Here is a 15,137-nt window from a genome sequence, read left to right as displayed (position 1 = left end):
GAGGAAAGCTTAGGTTTGTGATTCTAATGCCAAAAACCTACACGTACTTACTGGACCAGCTGCTGTTCAGTTACACATAATTGTTATTTGAAACTTAGGCATTCAAAACAAGACTCAAAAGATGTTACATGCTCAGTGTAGTTGATGTTACATGCTGCTTGTGTAGTTGAGTTTTTGTGATCTTTAGAAGTAACGTGGAGTGGGGAGTTAAACAGACAGTTGCTACAGGAGAAGGACTGAGAGCAACATCATGAGAGGTGTGTTTCTAGGACCAAGCAGAAACTGCAAAGTTCCCTTGTTATTGTTGTTATTGTATCCTGGATGTTGTTTATGTAATCATGTTATATTTATAGTTCTGAAATGTTGATTTTTGTAAGTTATTATGTTTGCTATTGTGTTGTTTGGTTATGTTATTAGGAAACTCTTTTTCTACCATTTTGTTTTGAAATATACAGTGGTACCTCAGGTTACATCCGCTTCAGGTTACAGACTCTGCTAACCCAGAAATAGTACCTCGGGTTAAGAACTTTGCTTCAGGATGAGAACAAAAATCGTGCGGTGGCGTGGCAGCAGCAGGTGGCCCCATTAGCTAAAGTGGTACCTCATGTTAAAAACAGTTTAAGGTTAAGAACGGACCTCTAGAACGAATTAAGTTCTTAACCCAAGGTACCACTGTATTGCTTTCTTTGTGCAAGTTGCCTTGAGCATAATTTTTTGTGTGTGTGGCAACATGGCATACACATAAATGAAATGAGACAGTGGAGGTTCGTGTTCATTGGAAGTGCCAGTTATAGTTTTGACCTCAGCTTCCCTGTTAAGTTTTACAAAGGGTAAGCTGAGTCTAAGGAGCAGGAAACTGACACACAGTGCCATTCTCTAGACTGGTTGTACATAGGGAGGCAGGCAGGTGGGGGGCTAGCTGAGGGCAGTATCAGGATGGTTGGATAGTGCCCCATATACCCAATGAAGCAGCCCCCACTGTAAACCGTCTTATATTCTCTATAGCTTTGTTTTTCTTTTCTTTTCCAGATGGATCATGCTACCCAGAGACAAACCAATGGCAGGATATATTTATTTATTAAATTTATATCCCCCAAATCCTTCCTTCCAATATGCGAGTGTAAACTGTTTTTTGCTATTTTTGGGTGCCGCCCAGAAAACAACTATTCTGCAGTGCCTGCTAATTAGAATGAGTGTAAATCAGAGGAGAGGTTAGGCCAGCCTGGCACCCAGAAATGTTGGACTACAACTCCCACCACACCATTGGCCATGCTGACTGGGGCTCAAGGGAGTCGTAGTATGAAACATCCAGAGGGTGCCACGTCTGGGAAAGATTGATCTTTAGGCACATATCTAAATACGTTTCAAATATGTTTGAAAATATGTTTCAAATCTGTTTCTTGCATAGGGAAGCTGTTGGAATCCCTACTCAGCCATTAACAATAGGAGCCAACTCCTAAGGGCCCTTTGCCCCCCCCCCAAAAAAATATTTGACCTCCTAAAATTGATGGGCAACACCATTCAAATGGTGTGTGTGCACCGCATCATGTGATTGATTATGCGAGGCAGGGATTAAAAAAAAGGTAAAGGTACCCCTGCCCGTACGGGCCAGTCTTGACAGACTCTGGGGTTGTGCGCCCATCTCACTTAAGAGGCCAGGGGCCAGCGCTGTCCGGAGACACTTCCGGGTCACGTGGCCAGCGTGACATCGCTGCTCTGGCCAGAGCCAGAGCCGCACACGGAAACGCCGTTTACCTTCCCGCTGGTAAGCGGTCCCTATTTATCTACTTGCACCCGGAGGTGCTTTCGAACTGCTAGGTTGGCAGGTGCTGGGACCGAGCAGCGGGAGCGCACCCCGCCGCAGGGATTCGAACCGCCGACCTTTCGATCGGCAAGTCCTAGGCGCTGAGGCTTTAACCCACAGCGCCACCTGCGTCCCTAAAGGTGGTATATAGATGTATAAATAAAGTGGGAAGAGGGTTACTACGCTTTTCCTCCAGAAGCTTATCCGGCAACAAACCCTCCCAGTGTCCCTGTATGTTCGAAGCCGCCCAGAGGGGCTGAGGCAATAAATATCACCATCATGGAATAGGACGCCCTTCTGCGACCAATTCCATCAGGTGAAGTGGGACGAGCTTCACCTGTTGAATGAAGGAGCACAGGAGCCCTATTTTATTTGTTGGGAGAGGCGGGAGGGAGCAGCGGGAACACTTCCAAGCTGCAGTGCCGTCTCGGCGCTTTGGTGGCGAGAAAGGGAGAACAATCGCAGGAAGCCGCAGCCGCGCCAGGCGCCTCCGGGCCCAGAAGAACAAACAAGCCCGTCAGGCCGCCCGGGTCTTTCGCCCGCCTGAGGCAAAGGAGGGGAACCGGGCGGCAGGCTGAGGTAACAACGGTGGCGGCCGAAGCTCCTCCCCTGCTCGGGGCCGTTCTCTTCCCCGGCGGAGGAACATTGTGACGCTGGCGGCGCTGGAACACCTGAAGCCACGGCGGCCGCGGGCGACGTGAGGTAAAAACAAAAGCAAACCATTCTCGGGCGGAGGAAAGGGGAGGGGAGTCCGTGGCCAGGCAGCGGCCGCCATGAGGCTCCCCCTGTGAGGAGGGGCGCGAGGCCGCGGAGCCCTTCGAGGGAGTTGACGGGGGGGGGGGACGGGAACGACGCACGCAGCCGCCCTCCGCCCCCTTCCCTCAGAGCCGCGGGCAAGGTAGGTGGGGAAGGAGCGCCGCTTCGGCCCAGCTGGAAAAGCAGGTTCTTTCTCCTGAGGCAGCGGCCGCCGCCGCCGCCGCCGCCGCCGCAGGGCGGAGCCGCGCATGCCGGGCAGGGACCACCAACCACCTCGGCAGGCGGCGTGTCTCTCACGGAGGAGGAGGAGGAGAGGCGAAGAGCTCGGGGATGCCTGGAAGCAGGAGGTGGGTCGGGGTGCGAGGGTGGGGCGCGTCCCTGGCAGAGGGAGAAGGGAGCTGCAATTGGGGGGGGGGTCAGGATTCAAACCCCCCCCATCGCTTCGCCTGGGTAATCACAATTCCCCCGGTTCCAAAATGGCATCTCCCCCCCCCCCCCCACGCCTCACCCTTTGCTTACTCGGTATCCCCCGCCCTCCCTTCTCATCCTTTTAGCAGATATGACAACCAGCAGGTGCATTCGCTTCCTCCTCCCCGGTTTGGTGTGTTTTTTTTTTCCTTTTCGTAATTTGCTGCATGATTTGCTTTCAGTCGTTAACTTGGGCGCCTGCTGTTCGCAGGCCAGGGAATCTGCTACTGACACTTTTTGAGGTCAGCAGCACAGTGTTACCATTCAAGCTGATAAGGAATAATAATGGGTATTATTATTATTATTATGAAACCCAGTGCTTTTTTTCCTGGGGCTACACAGACCCCTAAACATTTTGTGAATCTAAGTTTGGCCTCATTGAGGGGCAGTATTTCAATAGGAGTAGGAAAATGAGAGTACCCCTAAACATTTTTTTAAAAGGAAAAAAAGCACTGATTAAATCTACAACACTGGTACCAGAGGGGCCAACTTGAATGAATTATTGGGGGGTGGCGGCACATAAGCCCGGTCCCACATAATCACAAGATGCAGCACTCACCCACTATTTGAATGGCAATGTCCATTAACTTGGGGTGGGCGCTAAGCCCCCTGAAATTTTTGGGGGGAGGCAAAGGGACCCCGGCCCTTGAGAGTTGGCTCCGAGGACTGGTACTTTGGGTGCCTGCTAGGCACTGCACAAGCCCTGAATTGTATGGTCTTGATCTGTGTTTTAGAGATTGCATTATCCAGTGATAATGACTGTGTTAGGGTGGTCATGTCTCAGCTTCGTAAACTGGAATATGAATGAGCCTTTTGCCCACACATGCATGCAGCCGCTTTGCTTCTTTCCCGGCTGATTCAGCAGACAAATCAGGATGGGGTGCCAACTTGAATAACATATTGGGGGGCATGTAAGCAGCACCCCACATAATTGTTCACAATATACAGTACATGCACACCATTTGAATGGCAATGCCTATCAACTTTGGGGGAGGGGAACCAGCCCCCTCAGATATATTATTTGGTGGTGCAAAGGGACCTTGCCCCCTAGGAGTTGGCTCCTAGGAATGGGGAAGTTTCCAGTCTTAACCCATCCAGGAAACTATGGTTATCAGCTGCAGAACAAGCCAGTATGTTAAACCATGGTTTGAAGTTGTTTTAATAGATTAATGGTTTGGATGATACAGGAAATGATGGTTAATTGGAGACTTACTGGTTTGATTGCAAGGAGTGGTGGGGCTGCATGCATAGGGGAAAGGCTCATTTGTAGCTTGACCCATTAAGTATGCAATATATGATCATCTGAAAGCAGAAATCATGAATTATAGCTTATAATTTGCACCATCTGAAATGTTTAGAATCCTGATGGCAGCTGTATTGCACTCCTGTCCTAGAAATAGTGGCAGGTTAACAGGAGGACAGGGAGAAAAGGTGGATGGAAAGCTCCATGGGGGCTTATTTATACCTCATCATCATTGTATGCTGTCTTTCCATAGTTAAACCATGCTTACAATATCAATATGAAAGCATCATTAAATATGCAATAAAAACAGACAATCCCTACCTAATTCATCATAAAGTATTGACAAGAAAAATACAAAAACAGTTGCAGTATCAGTAAAAATGCTTCTCCAAAATAAACTCTCAACCCAACAGAAACCCCCAAACACACCACCACCCTGATAGTTTCTAGGCATCCTGAGCAGGAAGTCTCTTTGGGCTTAAGAGCAAGATAATCTCTGACCCCTTCAGCAGCAGCTTTGTAGTTGGAGTCTGTCAGGACCCTACCCTCCCTAAGCCATACTTCACTATATGTATCTTATATGTTGCCAGTGTTCTCCATGCAATGCTTTACATTGTATATCCCACCTAGTCTCCAAGGGCACTGTGAGATGGGGACTTGTCCAAAGTCATCCTGTGACCTTCATAGCCGAACAGGATTTTCACCTGAGTTTGACAAGTCCATGCAAAACTTTCAGGAAATGTCTCTGACGACAAACTTGAAGGAAACCCTTTCAAACCAATCCAAGTGAGAATTCCTGACATCTCTGATGTAGACTCGCCAGAAGTGTGGCATTCATGTCAGACTTTATTTGAGCAACTTTTTATCAACAAAGAATCAAACTAAACAGTAACAATGAGTATTGCTGTTTTGTTGATGTTTCTAATTACGTTTTGCAGATACTGTAGTTATTTATTGATTTCATTGTATTTATGTTGTAAGCTGCCTTGTTATTTGTTGCAAAAGTGCAGGTCACAAATATACAAATAAATGATAGTTTGCCTTCCAGCCAGACAACTCATGCACCAGCTGGAAAGGTTCTGTTGTCACAAGGTAGCAAACTACCCATCATTGCCACTTCATCGGCCTGGATATGGACTCCCTGGGATATGCAGTCATTTTATATATTTTTTTGCTTGGGTCTTTCTCCACTGGTGCTCAAGTTCTTTCCTAGCCTATTTCATAGATCCCAGCACTTTAATATACCAGGGAGTCAAGGAGGCATTTGCTTAAGTAGTCACTATCTGGTTCTAGGCATGCCACCAGCATCAGTTTTCTATCTGAGAAAATATTGTTCATCATAATGGTTCCACAAGTGGAAAATGGAAATAGTTGTCATGTACTGTAGAGAGTTGTTGGAAGAACAAACCATAATAAAGTTGTAAATCATTCAGTACATAAATTGTGCTGTATACCAGAGAGAGCAGCTTAATGAATATTTTGTTCTACTAAGAATGCTAATTTTATTTGTCAAATGTACATATATTTATTTATTAAATTTGTATACTGCCCTATACCCCTAGATCTCAGGGCAGTTCACAGCATATGTTGTCTCTTTCCTCCATGCAGTTCAGAAATGGTGTTCCTCCATGCAGTTCAGAAATGGTGTATGTTCCCTGGTCTAAACAACTTCAAAAGCAGATGGTGTAAATAACATGCAATACAGAAGCAATATACAATATAATATCATATAAAAGAAGTCACAAATATTAAAACAGTTAAAGCAATTGCATATATAAGAACAATGGGAAACATATAAGCATGTAACAGGAAACATTTGAGCATGTGATTGCTCACCTGCAGCATCCTTGGAAGAATATAGCCACATGAAGTTTCTGAATATGAAGTTTGGCTCTTAAACATAAAGATTCTTACAAACAAAAGCAACTTGAACAAATGGGTATGTTTATGGGAGTTTTTAATGTTCATTGGGTCCAGGATCCCAAGAATTGTTTATCTTGAAGAAAACTTGAAGAATACTTAATATTATCCCAGTCAAGTAGTTTATCATACGTGGAAAATGATGCAAAAATAGAAGTTGAAAATACATGTGTATCAGCATAAAAGCAAGAAAGCCGCACAAAATTCATTCTTCTGCCAAACTTGGTGCATGATCAGGCTGGAAGTTAACATTTTAGTTCCACTGAATCTAGATAATGCTTAATGCATTAAATTATACTGGATCACTCAGTGGACCCATATATCCTTTAGAATACCACATTGCCAGACCAGACAGGACTCTGTTCCTCATTCTGGTAGTGGGTGGGGAGGCAGAAGTATTTCAGCCTTCATCAACCTGGTACCTTTCAGATGATTTGGACTACTACTCCCCGTCGTCCCCAGCCAACAAATTCTCATTAGGACTGATATCACCAATTTTGTTTTAGATGTGGGTTACCATTTTAAAACTAACAGATGGCTATGCTAAAAGCAATATATGCTGCTAATTGCTAGTGTGGAATGCTGAATAAATGTTGGACTCAGTCTGGTAAGACCTGGCTTTGTATTCCTATGTGGCCATGAAACTTGCTTAACCTTTCTTACAGAGTTGTGATGACATAGTTTGACCTTGTGTATGCCACCCTGACTTCTTTGGAAGAAGGATGGGATGCAAATGTAGCTAATAAAATCTCAAACCCTTGCAAGTTAATCCTTAAATTCAACAAGTCCAAGTTATCATTGCTGCTCAACAAATCACTGCACAACAAATTTTGTTGGAGAAAACATTCCAACCCTATTTTCCCACATTTTCTCTTTTTTCACATGGTTAATTTGCAGTAAGTTCAACTAGGTTCTGTAAGAACTGAATCTGTGTATGTCCTTTAGATGTATCATACTTTAAAACTTTGCTTATATAATATCTAGAAGTTGCGTCCAGTATAGTTGAATAAGGTGTCCAATCCCAAGTAAGGGATTTATTTATTTTTAAGATGAAACAATTAACTTGCTCGTTTTAAAAGAAAAAGAAGCTAACTTGCTGAACAACCAGTGTGTCCTTGGCTATTTACTATGGCTTGGATTCTAAAATGAGTGAATGGAAGGGGGGGGGATGAAAGTTACTCACCTACCTCACTCCTTCAGACACCTTTGCCCACAGAAAGCCTCTTTTTAGGATGAGGATTCCTAATGAACAGCACAGAGAAGGATGGGAGAAGGATGTGTGTGTGTCCAAAATTAGGAGCAGGCCTCTGCCTGATTGTGGGCTGTTCTTCCCTTTCCAGCAGCATATGTGCTATATCCTACATTATTCAGAAGCCCCCCACCTAATCCTCCAGAGTGACTTTTGGGATTGGTGCAAGGGAAATTTCTGTGAAATTTCTTCCATTCACTTGTTTTAAGATTCACCCCCATATCTGTTACATTGGGTTATAATTTCACTTTCATGCTAATAGCTTCAGGATCTTTTTCCGACTTGGTCACTAAGGTAGTTTTATTGGCCTTTGAAAACTTTGGTGTAACTCAGAAGCAGGGATAGCCAATGTTTTATACTTGGAAGCTGCATGCTTCTGAACTTATATGTTCAGGTGCCTTTTCATAGCAACAGAATAAGGTGCATTAAGCTGGAATGGGGGTTGAGAGATGCCACGTGGCTATTCATTATAGCTGCAGGCTGAATTACATGGCAACGAGATTGCATGAGGCCTGAAAATGTACAGTTGTTTCCATGACAAGTCGTCTCATTATTTCTAGGACCAGTTTGTATTGAATATCCCCAGTAGATGCTTCCCACCATTCTCTGTCACCATCACTTCCGTTGCATTGATCATCCTTGGCAACTCTTCCCTTCACACTCCAGGAAACTACCCTTTGAGTTAAAGGTGCTTTCCTGCCTCCAGTGTAGTCAAGGCAAGAGCAATATCAGGGTTGGGAGTGGAGTGGAAGCTGCTCTTTTGGGAATGGAGTGTGCCCTGCTGTGGGGAAAATGTAAACACATCATTCTTCCCTTTACAGACTCTCTGCTCCTGTTTGTGGTGATGGGGATATGAAGGCAGGATCAGTGGGCACAGCTCTCCTATCCCTCTCCATGCACTTACATATGTGTGAACGAAAAACCCAAATAGAGCTACAATGTCTTTTTTTAAAAAACTGACAGTTTATTTGGAAGGCTGAGAATGTCATTTATATATTCAGTTCATACTGATGGGAAAGTCTGTTTTTGTGTAGTGCAGAGTTTTTCCCAGTAGATGTTCCTACTAGGTCAATGACTGTTTGCTTCAGCTTTATATATTTAGCTTTTTATGTTTCCTTGTCAGGGTAGCTTATAATATAGTGTCAAAATATCACACATCTTTGTATAGTAGTTTCCAAGAGGCTGGTGTGTAAATTTTACCTTGGATACCATGTTAATCCCCACCCCCACCCCCCATATTTTTCTTACATGAATGTTTTAAGCAGCTGTTTAAATTGGCGGGTAAATCCTGGTTTTTATTTTTACAGCTCAAGAGTAGCATTTCTACTTGTTCTTTGTGTTTATTTTAAAAACTGGTTTGCTGTACCTCCAGCCATTATATATTGGTTCTGTTGTTAAGGCAGGTGGCTGGTATTTTGCAATGGTACAACCTTGAAAGCACTTTTCTAGATTAAAACCTTCAGAGTATGGTTTAAAGCATTGCAAACAGCTAAGGTCCTTGAAATGTTGCACTTTCCATCTCTGATAATATTCATGCCAGGAATCTCTCTCACACACTTGCCTTGCCTTGCCAACTCTCAGACCAAATTTATAAATAGCTGCACACCTGGATTGCCTATGGCAGTCGAATTGTCGCTGGGAATCTAGGCAGGAAAGCTTCTAGGCCACAAATGGTTGACATGGGAATGTGTGAACAAGCAAGCTGCTGAGAGGTAATTTTGTTTAATTGAAATCTGTTTTCGCCCTCTCTCTTTTTTTTACCATATATGCTTGCCAGTCAATTGACTGCCTATCATCTTCTGCAGTCAAAACCTTTCATGAAGCCAGTAATGCTTTATGAAATTCTTGGTAGCAGCTTAACTTTGCCTATTTATTGATAACATTGTTTACTGTAAAGGGCAGGAGCAAGAGCTTAAGGCTGGTTAAATCTGCAGTAAATACGGGAAAATGTAGCAGCATAGCAAACCTTCTCTTTGTGGTTACCCCTTGTAACTGCAGGTTTCTCCTGACTAGACCACCTCAGTAGCAAAGGTCACTGTTGGACCAAGCAGTCCAAAAGGGGTGGGTAGGAGTGGGAGAATCCAAGGCAGAGGAATCATGAAATCACAAGGCCTGCTGCACTCAGTGCAAAAGGTGGGTGGGTATCTTTAGTTTTTCTTTCTGTCCACTGTGGTTTCCTTCATATTTTCCTTCCCATTGGTCCCAACAATTGCTAGAATTGGGTTACAGTGGTGCCTCGCAAGACGAAATTAATCCGTTCCGTGAGGCTCTTCGTATAGCGGTTTTTTCGTCTTGCGAAGCAAGCCCATTGACAGCTTAGCCGATTAGCGCTATTAGCGGTTTAGCGGCTTTTAGCGATCAGCTGTTAAGCGGCTTATCAGCGGATCAGCTGATAAGCGGCTTAGCGGCTTAGGAAAAGGGGGGGGAGGGAAAAAAACCCGCAGGAACTTGCAAGACATTTTCGTCTTGCAAAGCAAGCCCATAGGGAAATTCGTTTTGCGAAGCGCCTCCAAAACAGAAAACCCTTTCATCTAGCGGGTTTTCCGTCTTGCGAGGCGTTCGTCTTGCGGGGCACCACTGTATTTGCAAAGCTGAGCTATATTCGACAAGAAGCAGGATGAGGCTGCTGTGTGGAACAGCCAACAGTCCATGCTTGGAGATATTTGGCTGTGACTCACCCCACCCTACCCCCCGCTCTTCACCTTAGCCTGTCTGTATTTATTCCTTTGTTCCTCTTGCTTCTTGGCCTGCCCATTTGTTACCTTTCCTCAGCCTTCAGTTTTCTTTATTATCCATCCTGCTAAAAGCAACTGATCCAGCAATGCTTCTTTTACCCTTGTAAGACCCCTGACATCTAATTTTACTTTAACCTTTGTGCAAAATTAGGGACAGCTAGAAACTCTCTGCATGTTTTCTGAAGTTAAGTGTTGAAGGAGAGGGTGCACTGGGAGCCTGAAAGCAGAAAGAATGGGGGAGGGAATATTTTGTGGGGCAGGTGGAGCTTCACAAGAGTGGCTGATTATACAGGGGAAAGAACCACTTGGGTAGCATAGAAGTGAGTAACAGTAAGGTGCTGGGAGAAGGGGGTGGGTGGAACATATATTGGAGAATGATAATCTGGGATAGGTGAATTGGTTATGGGAATGACCTGGGTAGAAATAAGTTTAAGGCACATCAGTAAATAAAAGCCGAACCTTCTATCAGCCACACCCTGTGTTGGCTAAGGGTGTTGAACGCAAGGTAGTAAAACAGAAACACAAAATGGTACTGAGCCATCTAAAAAGTTACATATAGTTAATCGAGAGTATGTTGGCTGTACAGAAGATTGTATTCTCCCCTATGTGCTCCAATGTAGAAGGGTTGAATGACTTCTGCATTTAATCTTCCAGGAGCAAGGTTAACATATTTTAATTGAAAGCCATGAACAGGGATTCCTGTCACAGTCTAGTCAAATGAGTTTAGAATTGGGCTATAAGTAGTTCAGGTATAGGATTAAAGAACAATTGAAGCTAGGTCTGTGCACCTCAAGGATTTTTGGACATCCTACAGCCTTTGTGCTGTGTGGTAAACCACTTTTGCAACTGAAAGGAGCCTCAAGGAATTTCGCATATGGTATATGGGGGTGATTCTGATATTTCAAAGGAAAAAGAGGGGGAATGTCTCTAGTGCATAGGTCAGGGGTTGTCAACCTGGTCACTACTGCCCACTAGTGGGCATTTCAGGATTCTAGGTGGGCAGTAGGGGGTTCTAAGGCACAAGCTGAATCCTTCCATCGAGCACTGGTGGGCAGTAAGGAAATTTTACCATCAAGAAAGGTGCATTAGTGGGCAGTAGGTATAAAAAGGTTGACTATCCCTGGCATAGGTATTCAGCTGTTGGGTCGGGGCCCAGTACTGGTGGGTTCAAGAAACCGCTGCAGCTGCAATGGACAGCATTGGAAGCATGGTCTGTGCTTCCTGAAATTGAAAAGCCGAGTAAGAGGAGCAAAAAGCATTGCACATTTTATGACTGAGAATTTTGTATTGCAGAAAGAGGTTTCTAAATTCATTGAAGATTTTTTTGATAGATATTAGTTCCTAACTAGGTTTTTACTACAGCTGGAGGAATATTCATTATAAAAGCTACAGATTCCCAAACAACTGTGTTGATGCAAAATTGCAACCATCAACTTGAATACTTTGCAAGAGGGTATTTGTTTTTGCTTTTTGGTTGGTGATAGATTTAGGAACTTAAAAACACATAACACAAATAACTGCCACTGACAAGCTACAGCTTAGTCAGGTCACAATGAAAGGCTTTTTGTTTTCATATTTGTTACCTGTCTGGTTGCATAAACAAGTAATTGTGTCTGCTAAACCCAAATCCTGCCGCTCCCATTAGGAGTATTCCTTTTAGGCTATCTTCAAATGATACCTTAACAGCATAGTGGATTGTTATAAAAACAAACCTGCATCAAAAGCAGTTAGAAAATGAAGTTACTTTGTTTAGCAAGAATTTTTTTGCACTTATCCTCCACTAATTTTCTCAAGAGTTGAAAAAATGAAATAGCTCTAAGGCAGCAACAGTTTTACCCCCCTTGGCCTTTATTCAAGATAGCAGCTGCAGTCTTGTTTTGTGAGAAGCTGAGGGATATCCATAAAGAAGTCACAGTCCAGAATATGTGATTAAGACATCCATCTACCCTTATGATTAAGAAATGAACAGAAGGTAGCCCAAGGATGAAGGAAACAAAGCATGTTATAGTCTTAGTTCTTGCCAATCTTACATATATTCATTCCTTTTTAGAGTATTTCTATTACTGCAGTGGGAGTACATGTAAATGTAAATATCATGATTGGTATGAAACTAATATCATTGGTAATTGGCTGCCATACAAAACATAACATCAGCATAGCTGGGCTTAAATTGATGTTAAGCCTATTATACAGTCTTGTGAATCATTGCTATATAGTTGAAAAAACCTATTTTCATGTAAAATGCTGTTTCCAAAGGTAAATGTTTTCTGACAGTTTGAAAGCCCCAAAGTATAAATGGAAAAGGTAATTTTCCTTGTCTCTTTCTGACATTTAAATATATATTAAAAAATAATACTTGCTAACTTTATTTGTGGATGGAGATGTAATGCTGGCTTCTACAAACCACAGTTTGCTGCATGGACATCCAGTTTCAGTAATGTGCTCTCACTTCTCTGTTCTCTGGAACAATTTCCCCTCACCCTTCATTTCCTTGTGTCAACCATGTTTAGCATGATATGAACGAACACTACCCCTAGTGCTTTACTAGCCCAAAATATAACCATGGTTTGAGGTGGCTTATGAGGGAACCTGATTGATGATAGTTTGTGTTGGTGTAATTGTTATGTAGCATCATGGTTAACTGGAAAGGAGGAGGGAATAACATTTCTCCATAGAAAGGTGGGTGTGGCATGTGTTCATAAGATAGGTTCCATATTTGCACCTAATGATTTGCAAGAATCTAGTATTGTATCTGTACTGGGTTTATATCTGCATTATATTTTTCAAAGTAAACAGTATAAACACGACAAAGGTTTGGGATGCATAATCACATCAATCATTTTGCTGTGCTTTTCTCCCCTTGTTTCATAGTGTTTGAAGAAAATACCAAAAGATGGACGACCACAAATAGTAAGTAAATTTCTCTGTGTTTGTATCTGTAAATGTAGCAGCAATGAAGTTAAGGCACGGCCTTTCTCAAAACTGACAAAAAAAATTCAAGCTATACTGCATTAGCTGCAGAATAGTTCATCCATACTCCTAAGTATGAAGAAGCCGGGGAAACTAGGGTGGTTCTAGTAGGAGCTAAGGTTGGGAAAATGCAAGTCAGTGTAGAACTGTATAAGGAGTGTAAATACACAGACTTCCGGAGGCGGCGCAAACGACAATGGCGGTCCTCCTTGCTTGCTGAGGAGGAAGCTCCGCAGAAACGGGTCGTCCGCTACGGCAAAGCGGAGACCCGCACCGAAAAACCTCAGGCAGCAAGAGCCTGAGGACGTGGGACTTGGCGGGTGCCAGAAGCGGCCCCTAAAACGGAGAGGAGACCCCTTAAGGAGCCTCCGATCGTAGAGGGGGTTGCGGCGCTGTGAGTCAATCGCTATTCTGCGGAACGAAGCCGCGCAGCTGCTGTCAGTGAGCGCTGACCTTTCTTCCTGAAAAATTTTCGAATTAGAAGGCAACAACCCGTGAGTAAGAAAGGACCTTTACAATTTGAACCTAAAATTGAGGAAATTTGGCTAAAAGCGGAGCGAGGAGAACAGGAAGTCCGTCTTCCGCTGCTATTTAAACTTCAAAGCAAAAGAGCTGGAGGTGGAGTCGTTAAAGAGGCTTTTAAATAGACTGTTTTGAGCACCCATTGAAATTGTTTTTACGTAAAGAAAGGGCACAAGTTAACTACATGATTTACTCTTTATATGGACTGTGTTTATCCTCTTCTTTTGAATTACAATTTATTGACTGTGAAGCCCAGATACTTGGGCTGCCAGGAACAGAGCTGTCAGTTTGCAGACTTAGCTACTTTAAAACTGGACTTGCAACAATCTAGGGCATTTGAACTTGCTACTTTGAATCATCAGCCGGTACTTGTCAGAATCACTGTAACACTGTTAACACCAACTCTGCTAAATTTTAACTACAGAAGGTCTTTGGATAAACTGAACTTTATTAGCCTGTTTATTTTTATTTTTGTTCCGGCTTCTCTCAATAAGAAATTTTAAGCCCCCCCTAGAGGATTTTGGGCTTACAGCAGTGACACTATTTTACTTTCTCTTTCCTTTCCTCCTATTCGACGGTGCTCTGGGGCTGCTGTATTCCCATGGGAACATCTGAATTTGACCTTGACTCAGAGATAAACTTGGAATGAGCGGTACAAGAAGAAGAGGACCAAGAACTAGACAAACAACCCTAACCTCAGCTTTACAGACACGTAGATCTTCTGTACCTACTTTGCCCTCAACAGGGGGAGAAGAAAGTGTGCCTGGGCTGCTGTTGGAAGAAGGAACAGAGCAGCTACAATTGGAAGATATGGCCACAGGAGCAACTGCTGCAATTTTAGAGAAAATATATGAAAAATTGGAATCTTTGGACAAGAAAGCTGATGAACAAACAGCTAAAATAGATCAAAACACAGCCTGTCTAAATAAAATAACTGGACAGGTAGCACAGAATGTACAAGCAATTGGAGAATTAACTGAGGCCACTATTGAAAATCGCAAATTAGCTGAGGCAACCAGCCAAAAAGTTGAAAATTTAGAACAAGAGGTAAAACCATTCTGCAAACAAGTCGAAGGGCACCAGACGTATCTGTCTATGCTAGAATTGCAGAATCGGGAAAGTAATTTAAGATTAAGGTCAATACCAGAGGTTGAAGAAGGTAACTTAGCTGAGTTCCTGACCAAAGAATTTACCAAGTTCTGGCCTATCCAAGAGGAAAAGGACTTTAGAATTATATCGGCTTTTAGATTTGGAAAATTTGCAAGGAAAGACAAGCCCAGAGACTGCTTGATAATTTTGAGATCAAAGGAGGAAAGGGACAAGATATTAGGCTTACACTACGAAAAGTCACTGGACATTTTGGATAAAAGGGCTGAAATTTACAAAGATATCCCGAAACAACTGTTGGATCTTAGATCCGCCTACCTTGAACTGGTTGGATTGCTAAGGAGTAATTCAATCATCTTTAGG

At 43.3% G+C, this 15,137-nt stretch overlaps 1 protein-coding gene across 7 annotated transcripts in view; it reads left to right on the top strand.

Annotated features, from left to right (window-relative positions):
- The first annotated feature begins 2,270 nt into the window (after positions 1 to 2,270).
- ICA1 (islet cell autoantigen 1) overlaps positions 2,271 to 15,137 on the top strand; it is a 70,041-nt gene continuing 57,174 nt past the window's right edge. For 3 of the 7 annotated variants that reach the window (XM_079948178.1, XM_079948181.1, XM_079948175.1), the window contains exons 1-2: positions 2,530 to 2,702; positions 13,047 to 13,085. In XM_079948178.1, coding sequence (XP_079804304.1) covers positions 13,069 to 13,085 — 17 coding nt within the window. In that variant the 5' untranslated portion in view covers positions 2,530 to 2,702; positions 13,047 to 13,068. Of the gene's footprint in view, positions 2,507 to 2,529; positions 2,703 to 2,782; positions 2,908 to 13,046; positions 13,086 to 15,137 lie in introns of those variants that run through there. The other 4 variants (XM_079948180.1, XM_079948177.1, XM_079948176.1 and 1 more) reach the window with 3 other exon arrangements.

The sequence above is a fragment of the Podarcis cretensis genome (assembly GCF_951804945.1).
Source record: "Podarcis cretensis genome assembly, chromosome: 12".
Taxonomy (NCBI): Eukaryota; Metazoa; Chordata; class Lepidosauria; order Squamata; family Lacertidae; genus Podarcis; species Podarcis cretensis.
This window is presented reverse-complemented; position numbering and strand designations above follow the sequence as displayed.